Here is a 22,311-nt window from a genome sequence, read left to right on the forward strand (position 1 = left end):
TGAAGCTTCTTTATGTGCATTGGTCTTTGTGCGCATGTACACGTGCATAATGTGCATCAGCACAGTCCGCTACTTTCATAATTGTCATTCTCCTCCACTGCATCCATTGACACACAAGAGTAGTTTTGGACCAGGCCTCGGACCATACATCAGAACAAGTGACGGCTCCATATATGGGTATTTTCCTAAATCACTGGCAGCGTAGACAAAACAGTGGATCTGACCCAATACCATTCCCACAGAGTCTCCTGGACACCACAGCAGATGGTTTTCAAAATTGGTAGGAGCAGGTGTTCCTAACTTTTTTGTTTATGATTCCAATGCACCAGAGCTCCATGACAAACTAATCCCTGGCTACCACCTTCCTGAGAGCCTTTGTCCATTTCTGAGGATCATTGTTGTCCCCAGGAAGTACTTAGTCCTGCACAAACATGTCATGTGACATAACTGGACTGACTTGGTAAACAATGCTGGTCACAACTCATGATCTTGTGTTGCTGCTCCTTTGGTTATCCTGCCTTAAAACCTTTATATTGCCTGTTTAATTGTAGAGATGTCCAGATAATAATATTAATACAATAATAACGTTAATTGTATAGAACTTTTCAGTAACAAAGTGCTTCACAACAAACAATATAGGATTCAGAGTAAAAATAATAAAAACTCATTTGGAGATAAAAGGTCTGAAATATAAGGAGATGCAGGCCATTGTCTGGTTTTGTTAGTAATTAAAATGTTTTTTAAATCAACCCACAAATAAACAGGTAGCCAGTTCAAGGATGCTAAAACAGGTGAGATATCGGAACATTTTTGTTTTGTGTTAAAAGCCAAGCGGCAGCATTCTGGACTAACTGCTGACGGTGGATTGACTTTTGAGACAACTACAAAGGGAGTTACAGTAATCCAGACAAGAAGAAGTAAGGGCATGCGAATCAGCTAAGGACTTAGTAAATAGTGCTAGTTCACCAAGGATTGCCATGATATCATCCCTGCATGCTGGAGGTGGGACCAAAGACAATAACATTGGATTTGGAGAGGTTTAGTTACAGAAAGTTGTTTGCCATCCAGTGCTTTATTTCAGCGAGGCACTTGTGGAGAGTTGCGATGTTTGATTTGTCATAACTCTTCTAAACTCTGAACCTCCAGGAGTCAGTCAGCCTTGACGAGGTTCAAACCAGGGAGATAACAATGCAGATGACTGAGGTATTCTTCACTTTAACATGGAGGAAAGGATCTCAGTTCATGTTGCTCTGCAGGGCCGATTCATGTGGTAAAGTAGGAATGGAAGCTGCAGCCCCCTCCTAAATTGTCTACTCTAATGTATTCAACAAGTACAGAAATGAAAGTGAAGTAAAAGTCTTTGCTACCAGCTCCATACTGGATCACTAGTCCCACACAGGATTTGTATTTGTATAGCGTTGACCCCAGAGGATACATAAAAGGCTGAGTGTGGAGAACGGCTTAGTTTACAGTTCCTTAAATAGCTTGTTTAATGCCCTTCAGGTGCAGGTGAATGCTTTCCCAGTGAGAATGGAGCACCACTCGTCATCCGTTACAATATGACAAGAAAAAAAAAAGAGGAAAGTGAGGAGATGAGGGACTCTTGACAAAAAAGGTCAGTGTTTTTTTTAAGAAATAAACTCTTCTTCCTCTCCATTCCACGTGAAACATGAGATCAGTAGGTCGAACAATACATCACTCAAAACACAACACTGCTGTTAATATTTGATCCATTTGCTACCTTTAGAAATCGCTTTTGGGAAGAACAAGTTGATTATTTCTAATTTACCACTCGAACATTGGTATGCTCTAGTTAGAAATCTGTGTAACCTTCAAACATTAAACCTTTTCTTCTTGAAATTTATTACACAAGAGACATGAAAAAGGATTAGACCAAATAGAATTAAAGTGTGGATGCCTTTGGAAATTCAACCTAAAGGTTACCATTTTCTTAGATACCAGAGTAGTAAGCAACCTTTTGAATTGTGAAAAGGGGAGAGTTTTTTGTTTTGCCATTTTACCCAGTTTGAATTACCTCCTAGTATTTGCAGGTTCCTAAAGGTACGATCACATTAATTAACTGAGCATCACTCTAATGCAAGCAGACCCGGAAATAAAACACACCTGATTGAATACACTCACGATCCTGTCTTCAAATGAAAGGGAATCAGTAAGTAACAAATTTTCAATCATATTTTATTGGAAAATTATTGAAAACAACATAAGCATTAAAAACGTAGGCATTGGATAGAATATGGCTAGTACTCAAGTTTAAACTGTGTCCTTACAGAGTGCCTTAAATACCAAGCGTTGAGATTTCTACATAGGATAGCTAAAAATACATACACACTTTACTAAATTGACTTTATAAAAAGTCACTGTACAATAAAGGTTCAACAAGTGGTGAGTCTATACAAACATACTGTAAAGAAACAAGTTAGTAGATCTATCCAGACAAAGTAATATATAACAAAATAATTTCAATTTTTGAATATCTGAAGATTATTGTAAGCTCCAAAAGTCTAAATGTGATTTGTAAAAATTACATCAATGGGCATTCATATATTATGGAACTCGAAAAATACATAGGTTGAATGTGTTTTTGTTGTTGTTAAAAAGTATGAGGGAGCCCTCACTGCAACCAAATGATATAAAATCCAGAAGTAATGAAACGCTGCTCATTAAACAGACTCAACAGAGGCATCTTCTGGTTCAAAGATGAACTGCACACAATGAACTGTGCGCTGTCCCAAAACAATGTACACTGCCAACTCACCAACTGATTAATCTGTGAAAATATATTACAAGAGGTCTCTATTTTTTTCCCTAATATGGATTTTGTACAAAAATTATCTACCAAGAATTTCTTATTCGCAACCCAGGTCAGAAAATATTGTACAAAGGGTCCACATCAGTAACTTCCATGCATGAAAAAAAAACAAAAAAAAAACTGCATCCATACAAAAAAAAAGGCAAGATGTAAAATATTTACCAACATTATAAAAATATCAACATGAATAAATTAATTTCTTCTACATTTCTTTACTGCCCCGCCCATCTACCGCCTCCTTTTCCATGCAATGGAAGAGAAACCTGTCAGAGACGCGAAGAAGCCCTTTGACAAGTCGCTGTGTGTCCTCCACTGCTCTAATCAGGAGTCCAACCCTGCCCCTATGTCCTGTCAGCCATCACAGACGATGGTGATACATTTAACAGTGGCTGTAATTGTTTAACATCTTTTTAAAAATGGAATGGCGGGCAATCAGGAAACATTCTTGAGAGGCTAATAAAGTGAAGGCTTAAACTTTTGTCACCTGTTCCAATCAGCTCTAAGCTCGGCTACAGTGGTCTGATAGCAGGTTGTTATGAATCAGTCTGTTGCTTGTGATCGTGTACAAGCTACTGTGACATGAATGACCGAGGGGCTCCTCATAGCAGGCTTGCAAGGCTGGTGGTGGGGCCGTTCTGGGCTTGGATCTGGACAGGAGGGGGGCCATCAGTCCACTGGAAAACAGAGAGAAACACTGATTACAGCACTGCAGTACGCACACGGAAAACAGAGCAGTCACAGGGTAGTGCATAGCTGCTTTCAGACATGAACTGAACTCCAGATAATCTCTTGAAATGAATCAGTGTGTGAGAACAGAAATGACCGCATCAGTTGGTGCGGACATTCTCCAGAGTTTCTCCTGCCCGGCCGCTAGTAAAAACTCTTGGACCGCAAGGAAGAGGCGTTTCTTAAACACAATGGGTGCAAAACTATTCTCATCATGAAAAAAGAGGTGCCATAAATATAGAATATGCAGGCAAATCAATTTGGAAAGACAACGAGAATCAAGCGCTTCTGGTGTCCAACAAACAAGCGATTTACGGCAACACTCGCCTGAACGGTCTGAAGAGGTCTGTGTTTTTTTGAGCGAGTCTTAACTCGCCTGCTGTGTTCCTCATGTGTGACATTTTCTGGACTTCATGTTTGAAAAGAGCTTAACACAGACAATTAAGACAAATGATATGTAATAAATCAAAAGACTATATTCTCCTTGACATACACTGATGAGGTTATGCTCTGGGAGGCTGCAGGCAGCGATGTGGTCCTGCAGCAGCTGCTGGGAGAAGTTCTGGTGCATCTGAGCTGCTTCATGGGCATCGATGGTGTTCCCGAGAGCCTTGTTCAAGTCTGCAAGCACAACACGCAAGCAAGATTTATCCTCGCCCACAGCTTGTATCTCGAGGACAGAGATTTTGTTATTGGTTAAGTATTCTTACAGTCTTACAAATGTCTACAAAGCCTGTGCTTTTATTTAAAAATGTATGTGACAAGCCAAAGAGCATAAATAATAGTTTGTACCTTTCAACAAAGCTGAAGACCACAGTTGGACAGACATGTCAGGGATCTTGCTGGCCAGCTGCATGGCAGGTACAACCATGTTGTTGCTTTCCTTTAGAGGGACACAACAATTTGTTAAAGAAGCAAAAAGACAAACACACAGGTGAAGGTGCTCATTTTATAAACAGTGTAAGAATTAAAAAGTGCTGATCCTCTTACGGCTCTTTTCTGTGTTCCCCCCAGGATCACCACTAACACACTGTTACTTAATATAATCAATGACCTCTCTTCTACTTTTAAACCTTAAGCATAGCAGACGGATCCCAGACGCGTGACCCTCGATCGAGTTAGAGATAAGTTTTACCCAAAAAGTTCAATGAGAAACTGAAAAGCTGTGGTTGACCTCTCTGGACCACGTAATGGCTCCTACACTAACCCCAGATGAAGGGATAACAGATCATGTTCCCCATCATTTAATTTCTTATTGTTTGTTTGGTATTTATTAGTCTCAGCCTTATTGTTGTTGGTGCTTTTATTGTCCTATCTCAGTGCTCTTGTTGTATTATGGCTCAATGTCATAAGAACCTGCATCAGATCATCTTTAATTATTCCAGCTTTGGCCTGACGATATTAAATTCTATTTGAACTGATTGTATCAAAGATCCTTGAGTTAAAGATCATTGTTAGTCTCTCTCTGCGTGTTATTATGGCTTGGTGCCGTTATTGTGGTGGTTCTTTTTGTACCTCTGCTGCTGAAACAGGAGAGAAGGTGGGTGGGGATGGTTACATATTATTATGTTGTTTATTACAAAAACTCTGCTCTGACATGCTGCCATCAACTTCCATTTATTGTTTTTCATTAAATTAATTAATTTCTGTTTTCACCAACAAATGTAAATTAAACGTTGGAGGTAATTACTGGGATATGAAGCCGATGTATATGCAGATCTGTTCAAATTCACAGTGATATATAATCAAAAGTGATGATATGGGCTGTTTTTTACAAAAGAGGATAATCAAATGCTGCTATTTTGGGGCAGAATGTGTAACAGATATATAAATAAACAAAGAACAGATTGATGGCATAGGAAATGTTGTCTCCAATCAAGTAAAGACTAAAACAAAAATAATCTTCTGCTCTGGTGACATGGTTGTTATAACTGCTTGTAAAACACAGAATTCATTGCCTGAACAGTGTAAGGTGAAAATGCGACATTAGACCCATTTGTGGTAATGGTCGTCTTACTCTGTGGTTTCCCAGAACGTAGAAGATGTGGCCGAGCAGAACCAGAGAGCAGGCGGTCAGTCTGTTCAGATCCTCAGCGTTAGACATCTTCAGGGTTTCCCTCAGGAAACGTCTGCAACACAAACACACATGAGCGTCAGTGCATGGTGGACCCGTGAGTTTGTTCACTGTCGTCCACTTGAATGCTGCCTTACTTGGCCTCGTTGTAGCGTCCTTGAAAGAAGGACAGGAGTCCCCTGATGTAGAAGGCTGCAGCGCGGAGGCAGTGGGAGCTGAATCACAAAACAAAGTTAATATCATGAACAAGTTTGAACAAAAAGCATTGTTTTAATCTGATATCTTGTGCCATTCGTACACACTGAATAACTCCTGTGCATCTTACCCTACTGGGAAGTTGTGGTCTGGGTTTATTCTCTCTAGGAGGCTGTACAGCTGGAAATCAAATGCAATGGAAAAATGTTAAAAACTGATTTTAGTCGCTAAGTTTACAAGGTTGTCTCCACTCATCATGTTGCCTTTAATTTCAAACTAAGAGTGATGGTATAACCAAGGACACCTGGATAACCTGAGATAAGGATTCATTTGAATTTAGTTATCAAAGCTTGTTTGGGTAAGAGACATTTTATTGAAAATTTACAGAAGTGCTCTCTGGTGGACAAACTGTGTAATTGCAAAACTGACTGTACAAGGGCATAAAATAAACATGTTCCTTATGTTAATCAGGTGTTCCTTTGTTATTTGTCTGAGCAAAGCACTTCCTCAAGAAGTGAAGTACTTCACTGATGATTATACTGTTTAAGTAGTCAAAGACACAAGCCATTATTACTCAACTGACCTCCTGGTGTCTGTTTCCTTCCCTTATGTAGACACTGGCCAAATTAGTTACAATGTATGTCCACAGTTCCTGGTGTGTGGTGAGCTGAAAGAAAAACAAAACCGACGTGTTTCAGAGAAAAGGAGGAACCAGCCACAGCAGCAAAAATAAGAAGAGGAGTATAAATGAATATATTAGTTACTCACCCGCAAAGCTGTAGTGAACTGTGCCTCAGCATTATCCATACAGTTCACTGATATACAGTACAGACCCTGGGATAAAAGAGGAGCAGGAAGAAACACACCTTTTAGACTGACCAATAGAAACGTCGGGTTCTGTGTTTCAAGTATCTAAAAGAAGATTTCCCAAATAGTAGTTCTAGTTTGGTTTCATTGAGTGTCCAATATTTAATGTGTATAAAGTGGAACAGCTACTTCAGGTTTCATCATATGTTATGTCTGATTCTTATTTTTGTTAACATGCTAGCTTTTGGTTTTGATCATTTGGTTGTCGACCGAATAATGTTCCTTTAAAATATCAGTTTGTTAAGGATTAAGATTAAGATTAAGATGCATTTATTATTCCCAAACACATGCACAGACATGCAAAGGCACACTCATGCAGGTAGGGAAATTTTCTTTCTCTGCCCATAGTCCAAGTTTCTGCCACTAGACTGAGTATTTAGAATTTGTAAAGTTTTTCATAACACCAATTGCTTTGATTCTCAATTGATTTTAAAGAAACCTGTAAAAGAGAGTGGTAACCACTTTATACACACATTTATGAATCATATTAGATTTTAGTCGATAAAGAAGGTTTAAGGTTTGAAATACTCACTAGGAGCGTGTGGAGCTGAGCAGCGTGGTTGGTGAATAACCGGGGGGACTGTTGGCACAGCTGACACACCTGTGAGATCTGGACGGACACAACAGCCAGTGTTCACTTTCACATGATGGCTCAAGCATGCAAAATAGTTTTTCGTGAGATGCCATAAAAAAATTTCTCCTGATGCCGTTTCCTGGACGGTATTTTATGGCACGTTGCATCAAATTAAACGCAACTAAACTCCGTAGAAAAAGTAACAATATACCTCTTGTAGCGCAGTGGCCTTGTGGCCCGTGACGAGTCGACACATGATGATGTGCTCCAGTAGAATGACTTGAAAGGTAGAGAGGATGGGGCTGCAGTCCAACACTGAGTCGCACACAGAGACAAAAGAAGCACAGTTTGTTAATATTTAGTTATTCAAACTGACATTTCGATTTGAAGAACACATGACATAAAACTCACTTTTTAGTTTCTCTAGTTGCATGAGAGCCTTGTCGGTGTACTTCTGGGCTTTCTCCAGATAGCCTGCTTGCATGGAGTGCATGACGGTCACCTGTAAAATGTCAAGAGGGAGTAAGTGTTAGACCCGGAAAAAAAACTTCCTGTTCAAAAAACTTCAAGCCACACAACACAACTGGCACTTTGCAAGCTTGTGCCACTAGAGAACCTAACCTAATACAATATCCAACTGGGCAATATAATAACGTATACTTGTACTATGTGCAATATAACTGAGTTCATATACTCAATACATCTGTTTCAATACCTTACATTTGATGCATCTATTGCTTGTGTTTCTACATATATTTATTGGATTGGCATGTGTCTACTTCTGTGTTTTGTACAGTGTGAAATTAGAATATAGGCATTGAATTGATAATACACAGTATATTTCACTGAGGTGTGAAGCTGCCCAGGAGAATAAAGAAAAACTGTTTCAAATATTAAACACTTAATCATAAGTTGTATATTAATTACAAATAACAGTGCAGGTTGACGTGTTAAGTTGGAGAAAAGTCTCAGCCACACCAGCTTTGATGCTTATTTTGGGAGATGATGATTTCTGTCATTACCAAATAGACGAGGACACACATGTGCTCCTTGGGCAGCCAGTGGAAGAGGTCGGCTGGGTTGCTTGGAAGAATCTCGTCGTCGTGGAGTGTAGAGATGGTCTGGATACACTGCTGCAGCTGCTTCAGACACGGCTTCACACTCTTCACCTGGAGAGACGAGGACACGATATGGTCATTAATACCAATAAAGACATGCATGCTGATCCGAAAGGATTTATAAATATTGTGTTGTTTCAACCCTTACAACTCTATCCTACTTATTATTATTTTGGAACCTTCCAAACTAGGCTTCGTACCTGTCCAGCATCCAGGTAGTGTGTGACCTGTAGGACCAGGAAGAAGACCCTGAGGGACTCCTTCTGGATCGGGTTTCCCTGCCAGTTTTCTACTATAGTTCCGCACAGTGTGAGCAGAGGATGCACCTCGCCGAGCTTCCTCTCCATTAACAGCAACTAAAAGAGAAGAAGAGTTTTGTGGTTTATTATTTATATGATGACACTATTACTGTTAAAGGTGGGTGTTATTATGCTGTTGTTGTACATGACAAGAAGCATTCACATTAAAAACTTAAGTAAATATAATAATCCTGTGTTGAAACGCATCAGAGCTTTAATGCTGCTACGTAGAAACGGCATATGTAAAATAACAGGACTCACCATTCCTTTACTGAGGAGAAACAATGCCCTGTAAAAGAACAAACATCAAGTCAGTGTGTGTCCCTCATGCCTTCTAACATTTACTGCATAGTATTTAACATGGTTGGTAGAAAGAACTGATTATTTTCTTTACAAGGGGAACTTTGTGACGTGTGAAGGTGATTCGTCTGAAACCCTGATAAAAGAAATTTGTGCAGAAAATTCAATTATTTTTTTACCATAAAGGTCAATTTCTATTTGCTGTGCAGCTTATCAGCGTGTTGACTTACAATATGTGATTTGAACAAAGGCATATGATGTTCGCTGTATTCTGGGAATCTTCTGTGAACGAAACTTGCTTTCCACGAGTTTCATTGTCTACTTCCCGTTATCTGAGTTGCAATAACATTTATAACACAAATACTCTACATGACCATAGAAACTGAGGCAAAATGGATAAGCAAATATAGGATTATTTTTTTTTGTGTGTGCCTCAGACTAATAACTAGGTTTGATGAAATTGGAGGCATCATACATAATAATAAACCTGCGATGTACACACATATGAGCCTTAAATAAGGTGGGTACAGGAACGAAACAAGCAAATGAAGGGAAAGAAATCACCAGCTCACACAATGCAAGACTCCAATTTTCACTTATTTATTGCTCTGAAATCCCAACACCAAACTGCTGCACTAAAAAAGTGATCATTGGAGCCCTGCAGTGTGTGAGTCGTTTGATTTATTAAGTTGGTCTGTAATAACCACAAAAGGCTTTGAACTTTACCTGGTGTATTCTGAGCCCACCACTCGGGCGTACTCCGCTCCAACCCCCAGGAGGTCACATGCTGACACCAGGTCTTTCTCCAGTGTATGAAGTTGCTGGAAGAGACAACACAAACACTGCTGTCACACTCTGAGCTCAACGTTTGCTATTTGGACACAAAGTCAAAACCCTAAAATGCAGATTATAACAAAAATTACAAAGTGCAAGTGTCAGCAAGCTGGAGGGAGATTAGATACCACGTCTGAATTAAAGCTGTCGTGACCCTGCTCGCGTTTCAACTGTGTGACCTCGATGGGAAAAATGTGCTGAGTGGGAACAGCGATGTCTCATACGTACCGCCAACTGGAACAACAATCTGCAGTGCCAGTATGGTGTCTGCTGGGAAATCTGGATGGCCTTGCGCAGAAGGGGCTTCGCAGAGTCCACCAAATTCTGAAAATGGATTAAAAAAGGATCAATAGTCAATAATAAATACTTATGTCCCTACCACTTTTCTTTAGGAAGGGAATGGTGACTGGATCCACAGTATACGGTGGTAAGATTCCTGGCTGATATTTTGTCCTCATTCTCAAGTTTGGGGCCAAGATACAAGATACATTTATTGTCCCACACACATGCACACACACACGACATGCAAGGGGGGATATTTGTTTACTGCTATGACCCATCTGGTGTACATCTGCATTTAACAGCTTTGTTAGCAAGTTAACAGCTTTCTCTCCTGTGGCTCTGTCTGCAGTGTTGTTACTTTATTTGTCATTGGTTTTATACATGCACGTACCTTGTTCATAATGTGTAATAATATCCACATTTGAGTGACTTATTTAAGGTTTAATTTGAAAGACACTGCCATGTAAAAAGCATACGCTTGAGAAAAGCAATAATCAAGTGAAGACCAATCAAGTATTCCGACCTTCGTCATAGTGTAAACATGTACACACGTCTTAAATCGCATCATAACATCCTATTGGAGTTTTCACTGCATTTTGCGACATTGACTCACAACAACTGCCTGACCATACATCTCCTGGGTGTAAACAAGATGGAAAGAATTATATAAAGGAGCTCTAGCTTTCTGCAGGATTTGAACGACAATGGCCAAAATAGCGCACGGTAGCGTCATGGATTAAAGTGTTCAGGATTTAAGGATGGGGCTTAAAAGTTGTGTAAAAACGTTGTCACGATCTGAACTATGCTCTGTGTCATGTGAACAGGAACATGAATGGAACATTCTATGAGCAACTCCTGTAAACACCATAATCAAAATAAGGTCTTATTCTAGAGTTGGAATATTGGTGTCACTGATAGTGTTGCACATATGACAAAGGGTATTATGGTGCTTCTAAATATGTATTATTGAGATCTTTCTTAAACACAAAAGTTGGTGATGCTACTGTGGTGCGTTGCAGTGCTTGTTGGGACACTTTGATCCAATTCAAACCATGTCGCGATAGCACGGATCATTTAGTTCACTGTGCTCCTGGAACAGGACTCCCGTCTCTTCTCTGCTCGTAGCACCAAGAAATTCTGAACAAATCCTCCCGACCCTGAAGTGTCACTGGATGCGAGGAGGTGCTGGATGTGCGATGCTAAGCTAACACGTCTCCTTCCCCCCCTCTCTGAATGAATCCCCCCCTGAATGAGAGTTACCTGTTGGCAGAAGAGCTCTGACAGAATGCTGGCTGCTTCGAACTTAACATCTTCAAACTGCGGGACCTGCTGCGAGATGAACCACTGCGGAGCACAAGAGAAGACATGTCAGCCATGGAGCCGTGGGAATCCCACACCGGAGCAACAGTCGAGAGAGAGAGGGAGAGACCCGAGAGGGGCCGAGTCTGGACGAACACTCCGCATTTCAGCAGGCCGAATGAAAAAGGCTCGAAATGGGTGATTTTTCGCGTTTGCTACAGATGCGACCGAGCGGTTTAAAGGCTTCGGCCGCCAGTTGCCCCCGCTGCCTGCGGCCTACAGCCGGCCGCATCCCCGCTCTTTCCTACGGCGAGCGCCCCTCACCGCTTTCTCCAGGTGGCTACGGGCCAGCTCGCTGTTCTTCGTGTGGTGGTAGAGCACCGAGCCCAGCTGCAGATGTGTCCGGGCCTCGATCCTCTGCGGGGGCTTGAACTGGAACACGGCCTGGAGACAGTGCACGCAGAGCCGGATTTTGGGCGGACTGGAGGTTCGGAAATGCTCCGCGAAGCCGAGCAGGGCGAGGTACCAGCGCTCCGGGGCCTCGACGTTTGACGCCATTTTACCCGACAACAACAAGTTTTTCAGCGGTATAGCCAGATCCCCGGGTTGCCAGGTTGGCTCCGGTACATACCCCCCACACCCCAGTAAAAGCGTCGAGAGACCCAAGTCCGTACCTTTGGCTGGATTGTTTTCCTTTTTGTAAAAAAAATTCATCACTAATCACTAATAACCACAGCTTTCTCATGTAAAACCAGTACACGCAGCACAAGATTCAGTAACCGCTTCACTTTAGACACGTTTGCACCAGTATCTTGTCAGAACTGGATTCACTTATTATGATTTACAAACTTCCCTCAAACTACAGTCTTGTGTTCCTCTTACAGATTTTAAATCACTACTATCTGATGTTTTTTATGATTCGTATGACTGTTTTAGTCATGAAATAAAGATTTAAAAACAAACTGCTTTTTAGTATTTGTGTTCTTTCATTGAAAGGAATCACCTCTGGAAATATATCAGATAATAGGTTAATTTTCTTCCATAGTCACTCAGCTCAAAAGATGAATCATTCTCCTGTTCTTATTATTTTCAAAAGTTTGTCCAGTTATTATCATTCTTAATTTTAAAGTACAAAACATGTAAACCTATTCCTTTTAAGGCTGCCACTATGGTGGCACGAGACAGCTGTACTATGAGTGATTTACATTTTTTCAAATAGCCTACTTAGTGCCATTATAGTTAATAAAAACAATAAAAGCTGGCCAAAGTAATCAATGACTATTTTTGATGGAAATTTTACAACTAATTTAACTGTGATTTAACTGGGAACCTGCTCTGAGGCTAAAAGTTACTTGAGAAATGTAAGCAAAGGAAAGGAAAGCTGGACTAAATTCCAATTCCATGACTCATGGACATATTCTATGCTTGACCAGCACTATTTTGTAAGTAGACAGTGTTGCTTTGAGAGATTCAATACAATACAATAACCTACTATGTGCTGAGTTGTAGGAGACCTGTAGGATTTTAGGGGGAGGGGGGGTAATACTTTTGTTTATTTTTATTTATTTTTTTTGTGGGAAACTGCAGTAAGATTTCAAAAGTTCTGCAACAAATGAATGGAAAGTTGGTATGCTGATGATACGCAAACCTGGCATCCCAATGTTCCGGTTAAACTCGCGAGATCTCACGCCGTAGACGGGATTAGCGTGTGGGAGTTGTAGTCCAAAACACAGAGTACGCTGCCCTAATTCCTTCAAGACCTTGAGCAGCACCAGCAGAGCTGTGCGCAGAGAGAGAGAGAGAGAGAGAAGCAGGAGCGACGAGCGACGAGCTGCAGAGTTTGCTCGTAGGCCTTCCTCTATAAATACACAACACAGCGATCCGCGGCGCGACACCTGTCTCCTCACAAACACAACAAGACGACACATCGGAGCCTGCGGCCAGTTCACAACAGCGAGTGCAGACAAGCAACGTGTGCACGGATCCGCAGGACACAACAACAGCAGCAGCAGGAGGAGCAGCAGACTGGTGACAACACAACACAACCAAGCTCTGTCAACACGACAGCCTTTTGCCACACTACCCAAGGTAACACAAAGAACCAGTACACCACTGGTTTTCACTGCACTCACCATGCAAGGGCCTGTCTGTTGAGTCTGTGTAGTTTATTTATTTGAGGTGTGGTCACCAAGTTATTTAACTGCGCCCATTCAGGAGATCGACAGTTCATCAAGTGGGATTGATTCTTATTACAAGCATTGTGTGTGTGTTTATTTAATGGACGTGTTGTTGTTGTTGTTTTCCTTAAATGTAACCCCTTGTTTACAAGTCAGGCTGTTGGGTGCGCGCAGCCACGCACTGTGATGGGGATGCGCGGGCAGTGCGTGGCAGCAGGCTGTCACTCCGCACAGTGTATTTTTTAACAGCCCTCCTCGTGTTCTCTGACCTGCAGTGTGTGGCCCTGAATGAGTGGCTGGCGGTCCGTTAAGCCCTGAGCCGCACACATGGCCCAGCGTGTGCACGAGCACCAGAGCCGCCTGCCCGTGCCCCAGGCCACGGTGCTGGCTCTGCCACCTTCCAGCCAGGCAAAGGTGGGTGCTGCTCCTACACCACAGTGACTCACTCACACGTTATGCTGCTGGAGCTCATGTGGCATCTGTCCATTTAAATGCCACCATCACAGTTGCAGTGTTTAGAGTTTAGCTGAATACCCCTCACCTCCTTCTCCCCTTCCAAACATGTGAGATAACCTGTGGCAGTCTTCAGTTTTCATAAAAAACTCAATGGGTGTTTAGTTTGTAAATAAAACAACAATTTATAACACACTCATCAGAAGGATTTGTTTTATATAAAATTGCTGTCAATAGATCCCTTTCACCTAAATCTTTGACACTGGACCTTTTTAATTGTAGGATTTGTTTTCATAAGACGAACCTTACCCTCCTTGCTGCGACTCCAAAGCTTGGCTCAGAGCCATGTGGCTGTTGTTGTGTCAGGCAGTAAAGCCTTCCGGGTACTTTACATACTTCTGAAGGACAGGCCTCTCCCGGTGCATAGCTTTAAATAGCAGGAAGGACCGGCTAATCTCAAAATGCACTTAGTTCACAAAGCAACGCAGGAGGTAGCATGGTAGCAATGAATGAAACGCTTATTTTAATAATAGTAATAATTGTAATACACTTTTATACAAGACTTCAAAATAAAGATACAAAGTGCTTCACAAATAAAAATAACTGAAGAAAAATAACTAAAATAACAATAAATGCACAAATAAAAGCACAGTCATAATAGAACTACATGTATGAAGTAGTGACAGCATTTTTTTTTTAAGTAGAAATGATAAAAGCAAGAACTAGCCAGAATAACCTGAATCAAAGGAAGCCACTGACTCAACCCTTCTGTATTTCCTCAGGCAGGGTGTTCCCGGGGCCTCAGGCTCTTATTATAAAAGCTCTGTAACCCTCAGTCTTCAGCTGACAATCTGGAAAAGTTAAAAGGCCCCTGCCAGAGGGTGTAAATTAGGTGATATAGTGATAAAAGTTCCACATTACCCTGAGGAGTCAGACCATGGAGTGACTTGTAAGTGTTTAAAAGAGCCTTAAATGGAAGCCAGAGTAAAGGGGCTGAATCCAGGGTGATGTGTTCCAGCCTGTTTGTTGTGGTTTCAAAACCTGGAAACTGAGAATGTATTAATAAATATATAAGATACGAGCAGGGAAGTAAATAAGAGCAGATTTTACAATAAAGTTACAGCTTCACGTGACCTCAGACAGCTACTGTACATAGGTAGATTAACAGGTTATATGCAGAGCTGTAGTAGTTATATGACGCATTGAACTGGTTATGGATGTGAATGAATGAAATCCATGACTGTGTCCTCCCTCCTCTGTTTTAAGTTGTGACACATGTTCGTGTCAGATGTTTGTCAGATGCTTCTCTTATCAGTCAGTGGTATTGTTAACGGGTTCGACTTTCCCACTCAGCCGCACAAAGGCTCACGAGCATGAACACACACACACACACACACACACACACACAGAGACACACACAAACACACACACACAAACAGACACACATAAACACACACAGAGTCTTGTCTCTGTGACTTCTGAGCACATTACATTGACTTAGATGGATTCCCTGAAGACTAATTACATCATAAACCATAGCGACTACTTCCCTTAACCTTTAACATTAATTATGTCTTCACCTTGAAATGTAATGATTAACATTTTGGAGACTTGCTCTTCCTCATGAGCAGGTCAAGTCCCCGCAATGTGACGTTGTAAACCTGCACTATAAACACACACACACACACACACACACACACACACACACACACACACACACACACACACACACACACACACACACACACACACACACACACACACACACACACACACACACACACACACACACACACACACACACACACACACACACACACACACACACACATTTCTACATCAGTTGAGTCACTCCTGTGTTAACCTACATGCAGATTTTGCTGGTCAGTTTAAATAAGAGTGATGGACACAGGAGCGATTCTGCTGATGTCTGTTCACCTTGGATTGAACTTAGTTTCTTTGTCCACACTTTAATATGGTTACCACTAGATGGTCAGGTCCAGTCGCCCTGTGTGTTGTAAAGTGTGTCTGTGTATTCAAACAGGACCTGAGGCCCACATTCACAGCTCTGGACTCCCTGCTGTGTGGGGCCTTCGCTGGAGCGGTGGCCAAAACCGTCATTGCACCGCTGGATCGGACTAAGATCATCTTCCAAGGCAAGAACGGCCCTCTACAAAACTAGCTGTCCAAATATATAGTGTATTAATAAATAGCTTACATGTCAGTGACTAATGTACAGTTTTGTCCTGTTTTCTACCAGAAAAAGACTGTTGTAACTGCTCCTAGCTAATTGTTAATCCTCTTAGTAGATGTTTAGCCTACCTGAAGCAGTGTGTGTTTGTGGATGTTGTTCAACCGTGAGAGTCACTCTGTTTCTTGTTGTTTTACAGTGTCCTCCAACAGATTCTCTATTAAGGTGAGTTCAGTTGTCTGTCCATCGGAAAGAAACACTCACTGATTCTGAAGCTGTAATGGTAGAATTTATTCATTATAAAAGATGTTATCAATGAAAGAGAAACAATTGATCGGATTTCATTTAGCAAATATGAATATCAAACAGTGGATTATTACTGCTTCAAACATTTGTGTATTGACTTACTTTCCTGATATATCCTGATATCCCCAATATTTTGACCAACAAAGCAAGAAAAAATACAGTAAACAATATAAATACACTGCTTACAACACATTTAACACATTTTCTCATTATTTTTGACATTTTGTGCCAAACAATTGATATGTAAGTTTATTGGATGGATAAATAATTGTTAATGTTAAGTAAAGGTAATCATTTTAGTTTTCAACCCGAGGAGGTACACTATATCTGTAGTATTATTTCCCAGACAAACAAACTTCATATGCAGGTCTACACTTTATGTTATGATTATTAGAATTTTACAGCATCTACTGCTCCTAACAATACTGTATATATATATATATTAATATATTTTTTTCACTGTGTACCCAGGAGGCCTTCAGGCTCATTTACTGTTCATACATGAAGGATGGGCTGCTCAGTCTGTGGAGGGGAAACTCTGCCACCATGGTTCGGGTCATGCCCTACGCTGCCATCCAGTTCTGCTCCCATGATCACTACAAACAAAAGCTGGGAAACTACTACGGCTACCAGGGAAAGTGAGTAGAGAATATGTGTCTCAGCAGAAATGACTTAACCCAGTTAATTATTTGAGATTTTTTTTAGCCCTGCTGGTGGTGTGGCGCTATAGATGTCAGTATAGGTCGATCAGGTGAATGAAATAATCTAAAACAAAGGAATGCATTGATATCACATTATAGACATTCATGGTCCCTGGAGGAAAATTTGTAATTACTCTGATGAAATATCACCTGCTCCAAAGATTTCAATTTTTTATTCAAAACCTGTAAAACTAACGACATTGTCATTGGCCACAGTATGTTTTGTATTTGGTCCAGTTCAGAAAATTCTAGCATTCTAGCAAGCTAAGCTCATACGGTGAAGTGGTAACTAATATAACTGCTATCATTGTCCTAGTCAGGTGCTAGCATCTTAATATGCTAAGCTTTTATGTTGAACATGGTAAATCATGTTCATCATCAGAATGCTAGCAAGCTAACATGCCTAGCTAACAACTAGAAAAAATGGTCAATATTATATCTGCAGTCATTATAATCGTAAGCATGCTAGCATTTGATACACTGCAAAAAATGCCCAATCAGATTTAAGTGAGAACATTTAATAGCTCAAAGTCATGTTTTTTTTAAACTGCTATGTTGCGTGAGTTAATTACACATTTAATGAAATCGTTAATAGTGCATGTTACTTAGTTGTGTTGTTTGTTTCAGGGCTCTGCCTCCTTTCCCACGTTTTCTGGCTGGCTCTCTGGCCGGAACGACTGCCGCCATGCTCACCTACCCTCTGGACATGGTGCGAGCCAGGATGGCCGTCACAGCCAAAGAAATGTAAACTTATATCTCCTGTTTCCACAACACACATTAGTCCTATTTTCGTTGGCATTGAACACAGAATGGAGTCAATTGAAGTAATTTTCTGAATGTCTCACAATACCATGCTGAATCCCTCCCCATCGTAGATACTGTACTCTGATACATATTAAGGTACAGGCTTATTTGTTGGGTCCAACAAACTCTACTACTAAAATGTTGTGCAACTAAATACATTTTTCAATTACAGGAAAACAGACAGAAAAACGTAGGTAAATGAGCTAAATCACAAGTTAGCTGTGATTGTACTCGAGTTAGCCTGACTAGAATCTGCAGTGCAGTTTGGTGTTTAAGATTGTTTTGTAGTTCCTGCAAACTCTACATGATGTGTTTTTCACATGTCGCAGCCTTCTTTGATATAATGCATTTAATGTTCAGATCTGGATCTTAGTTATTTATTTACCAACTGATGTCATACATACACAAATGAAATGCGTACCAAACAGTTATTAAATAATGTTTTTTCTCTTTCTTGCGACAGGTACTGCAACATCATGCACGTTTTTGTGCGCATTTCCCAAGAGGAGGGTGTGAAGACCCTTTACAGAGGTTTCACCCCCACTATTCTGGGCGTCATCCCGTATGCAGGGATCACCTTCTTTACATATGAGACTCTCAAGAAGCTCCACACAGGTAACGAGCAGGAGCAATTTATTTCTGCGTTGTGTTCATAAAGCTGAATTTTAAATATTCACAGTAGCACAGTAGTGTGTCTAGCTCATTCTTCCTGTTTGTTTTTCCTTCTTTGTAGAAAGAACGAAGCGATCCCAACCCTACTCGTATGAGCGCTTGGCCTTTGGTGCCTGCGCAGGCCTGATTGGACAGTCTGCCTCGTACCCTCTGGACGTGGTGCGCAGGCGCATGCAGACAGCCGGCGTTACCGGCTCATCCTACGGCACAATTCTGGGGACCATGCGTGCGATCGTAACACAGGAGGGAGTTATACGAGGACTGTACAAAGGCCTGAGCATGAACTGGCTTAAAGGGCCCATAGCCGTGGGGATCAGCTTCACCACGTTTGACATCACACACAGCCTCCTGCTCAAATTCCATCAGAGGGACTACTTCACCCACTGATTTAGGTGCCAGTGCCCGAGGGGGAGCACCGAGCACAGATGAGACTGGCATGACGGAGGTTGTCAAGTATGTCACGTGGCAGTAATAGGTATCTGCAGCCAGTGCAGGGGCGTCCTGCTACACACTCCTGTCCACTTCACACATGGGGGTTGAGGAGTGTGGGTTAGCAGATCTAGTGCGCACAGAAACACGGCATCTCAAGCTTTGATAAACGCACAGTCAGCTGAGTGATGCCGGTCGTCATGTATTCTTTCACATAATCACAACCTTGTTATAACTTGCGGCAAGATGGAGGTTACTAAAGTGATTGACATTGGATAACGACTGTTTTGTTTTGGATGGCTTAATGAGGAGGACTGTTTGTGCATTGATAAGTTACGCTCGCACTTTATAAGAACTGACGGGTTCTTTCAGCCTAATCTATCAACTGAGAGAACACTGTTTTTAATCAGTTATTTTACTCTGAATTTTTTTTTGATAACATTGATTATTTTATTATTTTTTTCCTTTCCAATAACCTGACCATGCAAAGGTGTATGATTTGTGCCTGGTATGAAAAGGGTGACTACACAATGTTTTTTTTTAGTTAACATTTTATGATTGTGCCTATGTGGAATTGATTTATAGAACAAATGATTGCCGTAGGGAGATCATGTCTGCAGGGCTGCACAGTTTCACCGTCCACCCAGCACTGAGTGTGGTTAAGTATTATAAAGTCTACTCAATGGAGATTAATCAAATATGAAAAATAAATCTATATATCACAGAAATTGATTTATATAAATAATGTAAATATTTCCTTTTTGTGCTGTGCTTACATTGTTGGGCATAATCTATCATTGCTTTAATTGGATTGTTATTAGGCACCATTTACCTAAAGCAACTAAATATACCAAAGCACATAACACAGTCATGATTCTCATGTTATATAAAGGTTATTCATACTATCACTACTAATGTTCTCATAGTACTTCTACAGATGTTTACAGTTGTGTCAAGCTTAAATGGCCGTGCAATAAAGTGTCCATCCACAACACTGAGTCCTTTTGTCCACTTGGGGGCGCAGTGGGATAAGCCAAAGTGTTAACATCATTTGTGACTGTGGTTTCAAATGTGAAATACAAAATTCCAGGTTGTATAGTTACTGTAGGTTTCTGCGAGACGCAACACAAAGTGCAGCCTTCAAATGTGCACCGTTACGAATTCAGCTGAAAAAATGACAGTTAACATACAAAACAATATCACAAATATAAAGTGAATCAGTGCTTTGCATCTTTTCAGCTTGAAACTAAATAATGCTTTATTTAAAAAAAATCTAAATCATCAATGAACACTATCTCAATATATCATATCTGTTTGGGTAAAAGTCCAACCACGACCAATTCGATTGATAACTTCTCACCTACATGGGTGCGACACCGCCTTTCCTTTCTTTGGCAGGAGATGGCAGCATGGAGTTAAAGTGGTTCTCCCTGTGTGTTGGCCCGTGGTGGAGGTTAGTTAGGCTCTGATCGCCTCATGGCCTGAACTTGACCTGCCCTCTGCTCAGCGAGACTCTTACTCTCATTCCACTCCTGCATTTTCATTCAAGCGTCCTGTGTAAACGAAAAACAGCAAATGTTTAAATTGTGCTGATACTGTTTTTAACTAATCTACCTTTAATGGTGAGCAAAATTATGTGAAACAGAAACTGCCACAGAGACAAATTACTAACTAAGATATAGTCTAATACAATTGGTTGTACTGTGTTTTATTAAATTTTTTACACAGGTATTGTGATAACTAAATAATGACACAAGTGCGGTCAAAAGTACAATAATTGTATATATCGCTTTTATATATCTCTTTTAACTTTTGTCTTAAATTTCTTGTCATTTATTTGAACTCTTTTTAAATTCTTGCATGCAACAAAAATATCTACAAATTGAGTTTCATTTTTATTGTATAAAAACATGAAGACAAAATAGAATATACATTGTTCTTTTTCGTTTATTGAAATTTTCCATCACACACTACATATATACAGTACACACGGGATTTAGATTGCATGGTTTATAATTCCATAAAATAAATGTGTCCTAAATCTCACACACAGATCAACATATATCTTATATTTTCTAACTAATCAATCGTTTCTGTTTCAAATCTATTAAAATAAAAAGAGTTTGGTAAAAAGATAAATTCAATATACAAGAGTATATGGTATTCTGCATTCTGGCAGTTATTTCTTTCTGTCCTCATCCTGTTCTGCTGCATTGGTTTATGTACATGAGCTGTGACAAACTGGGAGCAGTAGGTGCCGAGTGTGTTGCACTGGTTAAACGTCATTCACCACCTGAAGCCGCTTCTTCTTCCTCATCCGGTCGTCTCCTGAACTTCACATCCGAGTGGCTGGATGGAGGGAACCTTCCCTCCGTCCATCTGTCCATCCCTGCGTCTCTCATCCTCCCTGCCTACAAACGACCTTGACTGTGAATTATGGGATACTCTGCCACCCAACAGTGTGCAGCCACCCAGCCTGGTATTGCAACAATTGCAACAATACCACATGGGTGGATAACATGGTTGGAGGGCGGGTGCCTGAGAGAAGAATCAGGAGGAGGGGGAGGCGGAGGAGGAGGAGGGATGGAAAGATGCTTCTTGAAGGCGCCGTTGCCATAGGTTACCTGGATCTGTGCCAGGGGAGGGGTGGCGAACCATTTGCATGTATTCAAATCTCGCATGAATAATTCACTCTGAAGCCCCTGCTGGAGCGCGGGCAGACAATAGCTGCTCACACACACATACGGACGTATAGTATATGGCCGAAAAAAATGCACACAATTACGCCCTTCACATGCACAGACCACGCCTGATCCATGTGTGAGAAAGGTGAGGAGGTTAAACTGGGAGACGCACAGGAATAAAGCCTTGTCCAGCGCTAAATCAGGTCCAGATGCATTGAGACAGTGGCAGCGGCTGTAATATCGCTTTGCATGTATTTCAGATTGGGCGAAAGAAAAAAACAAAGCTCTGCTCTGGTTGGCTGAGGCCAACTCTCCCCAAAACACAACAGATGGTGCATAACCAGGCATAGGGGCTGTTTAACTTTGAGCTTTATGGTAGATGTCATAGTACAGGAGGTACAGGAGGAAACATATGGTACACTTACACACACACACCCTTTTGTGGTTCCATGCTGAAACTCAGAATCTGGTCCAGGGGCCTGCATCAGAGTCGGCT

At 41.0% G+C, this 22,311-nt stretch overlaps 2 protein-coding genes across 2 annotated transcripts; one reads left to right on the top strand and one right to left on the bottom strand.

Annotated features, from left to right (window-relative positions):
- Positions 1 to 2,179: 2,179 nt before the first annotated feature.
- On the bottom strand, positions 2,180 to 12,000 carry mau2 (MAU2 sister chromatid cohesion factor). The gene is made up of 18 exons (XM_062395784.1): positions 11,723 to 12,000; positions 11,360 to 11,443; positions 10,046 to 10,141; positions 9,710 to 9,804; positions 8,945 to 8,972; positions 8,585 to 8,740; positions 8,289 to 8,435; positions 7,678 to 7,768; positions 7,478 to 7,581; positions 7,225 to 7,302; positions 6,594 to 6,659; positions 6,409 to 6,492; positions 5,956 to 6,005; positions 5,768 to 5,845; positions 5,574 to 5,685; positions 4,349 to 4,439; positions 4,050 to 4,177; positions 2,180 to 3,504 (listed from the first exon to the last, which is right to left on the bottom strand). The coding sequence occupies exons 1-18, from the start codon at positions 11,954 to 11,956 to the stop codon at positions 3,430 to 3,432; spliced, it is 1,797 nt and encodes a 598-aa protein (XP_062251768.1). The 5' UTR covers positions 11,957 to 12,000; the 3' UTR covers positions 2,180 to 3,429.
- A 1,160-nt stretch (positions 12,001 to 13,160) lies between these two features.
- Positions 13,161 to 20,123, top strand: LOC133961127 (mitochondrial coenzyme A transporter SLC25A42-like). Its single transcript, XM_062396113.1, has 8 exons — positions 13,161 to 13,486; positions 13,851 to 13,989; positions 16,073 to 16,184; positions 16,419 to 16,444; positions 16,997 to 17,163; positions 17,854 to 17,970; positions 18,494 to 18,645; positions 18,764 to 20,123. The coding sequence occupies exons 2-8, from the start codon at positions 13,903 to 13,905 to the stop codon at positions 19,087 to 19,089; spliced, it is 987 nt and encodes a 328-aa protein (XP_062252097.1). The 5' UTR covers positions 13,161 to 13,486; positions 13,851 to 13,902; the 3' UTR covers positions 19,090 to 20,123.
- Positions 20,124 to 22,311: the final 2,188 nt, after the last annotated feature.

The sequence above is a fragment of the Platichthys flesus genome, chromosome 9 (assembly GCF_949316205.1).
Source record: "Platichthys flesus chromosome 9, fPlaFle2.1, whole genome shotgun sequence".
Classification (NCBI taxonomy): Eukaryota; Metazoa; Chordata; class Actinopteri; order Pleuronectiformes; family Pleuronectidae; genus Platichthys; species Platichthys flesus.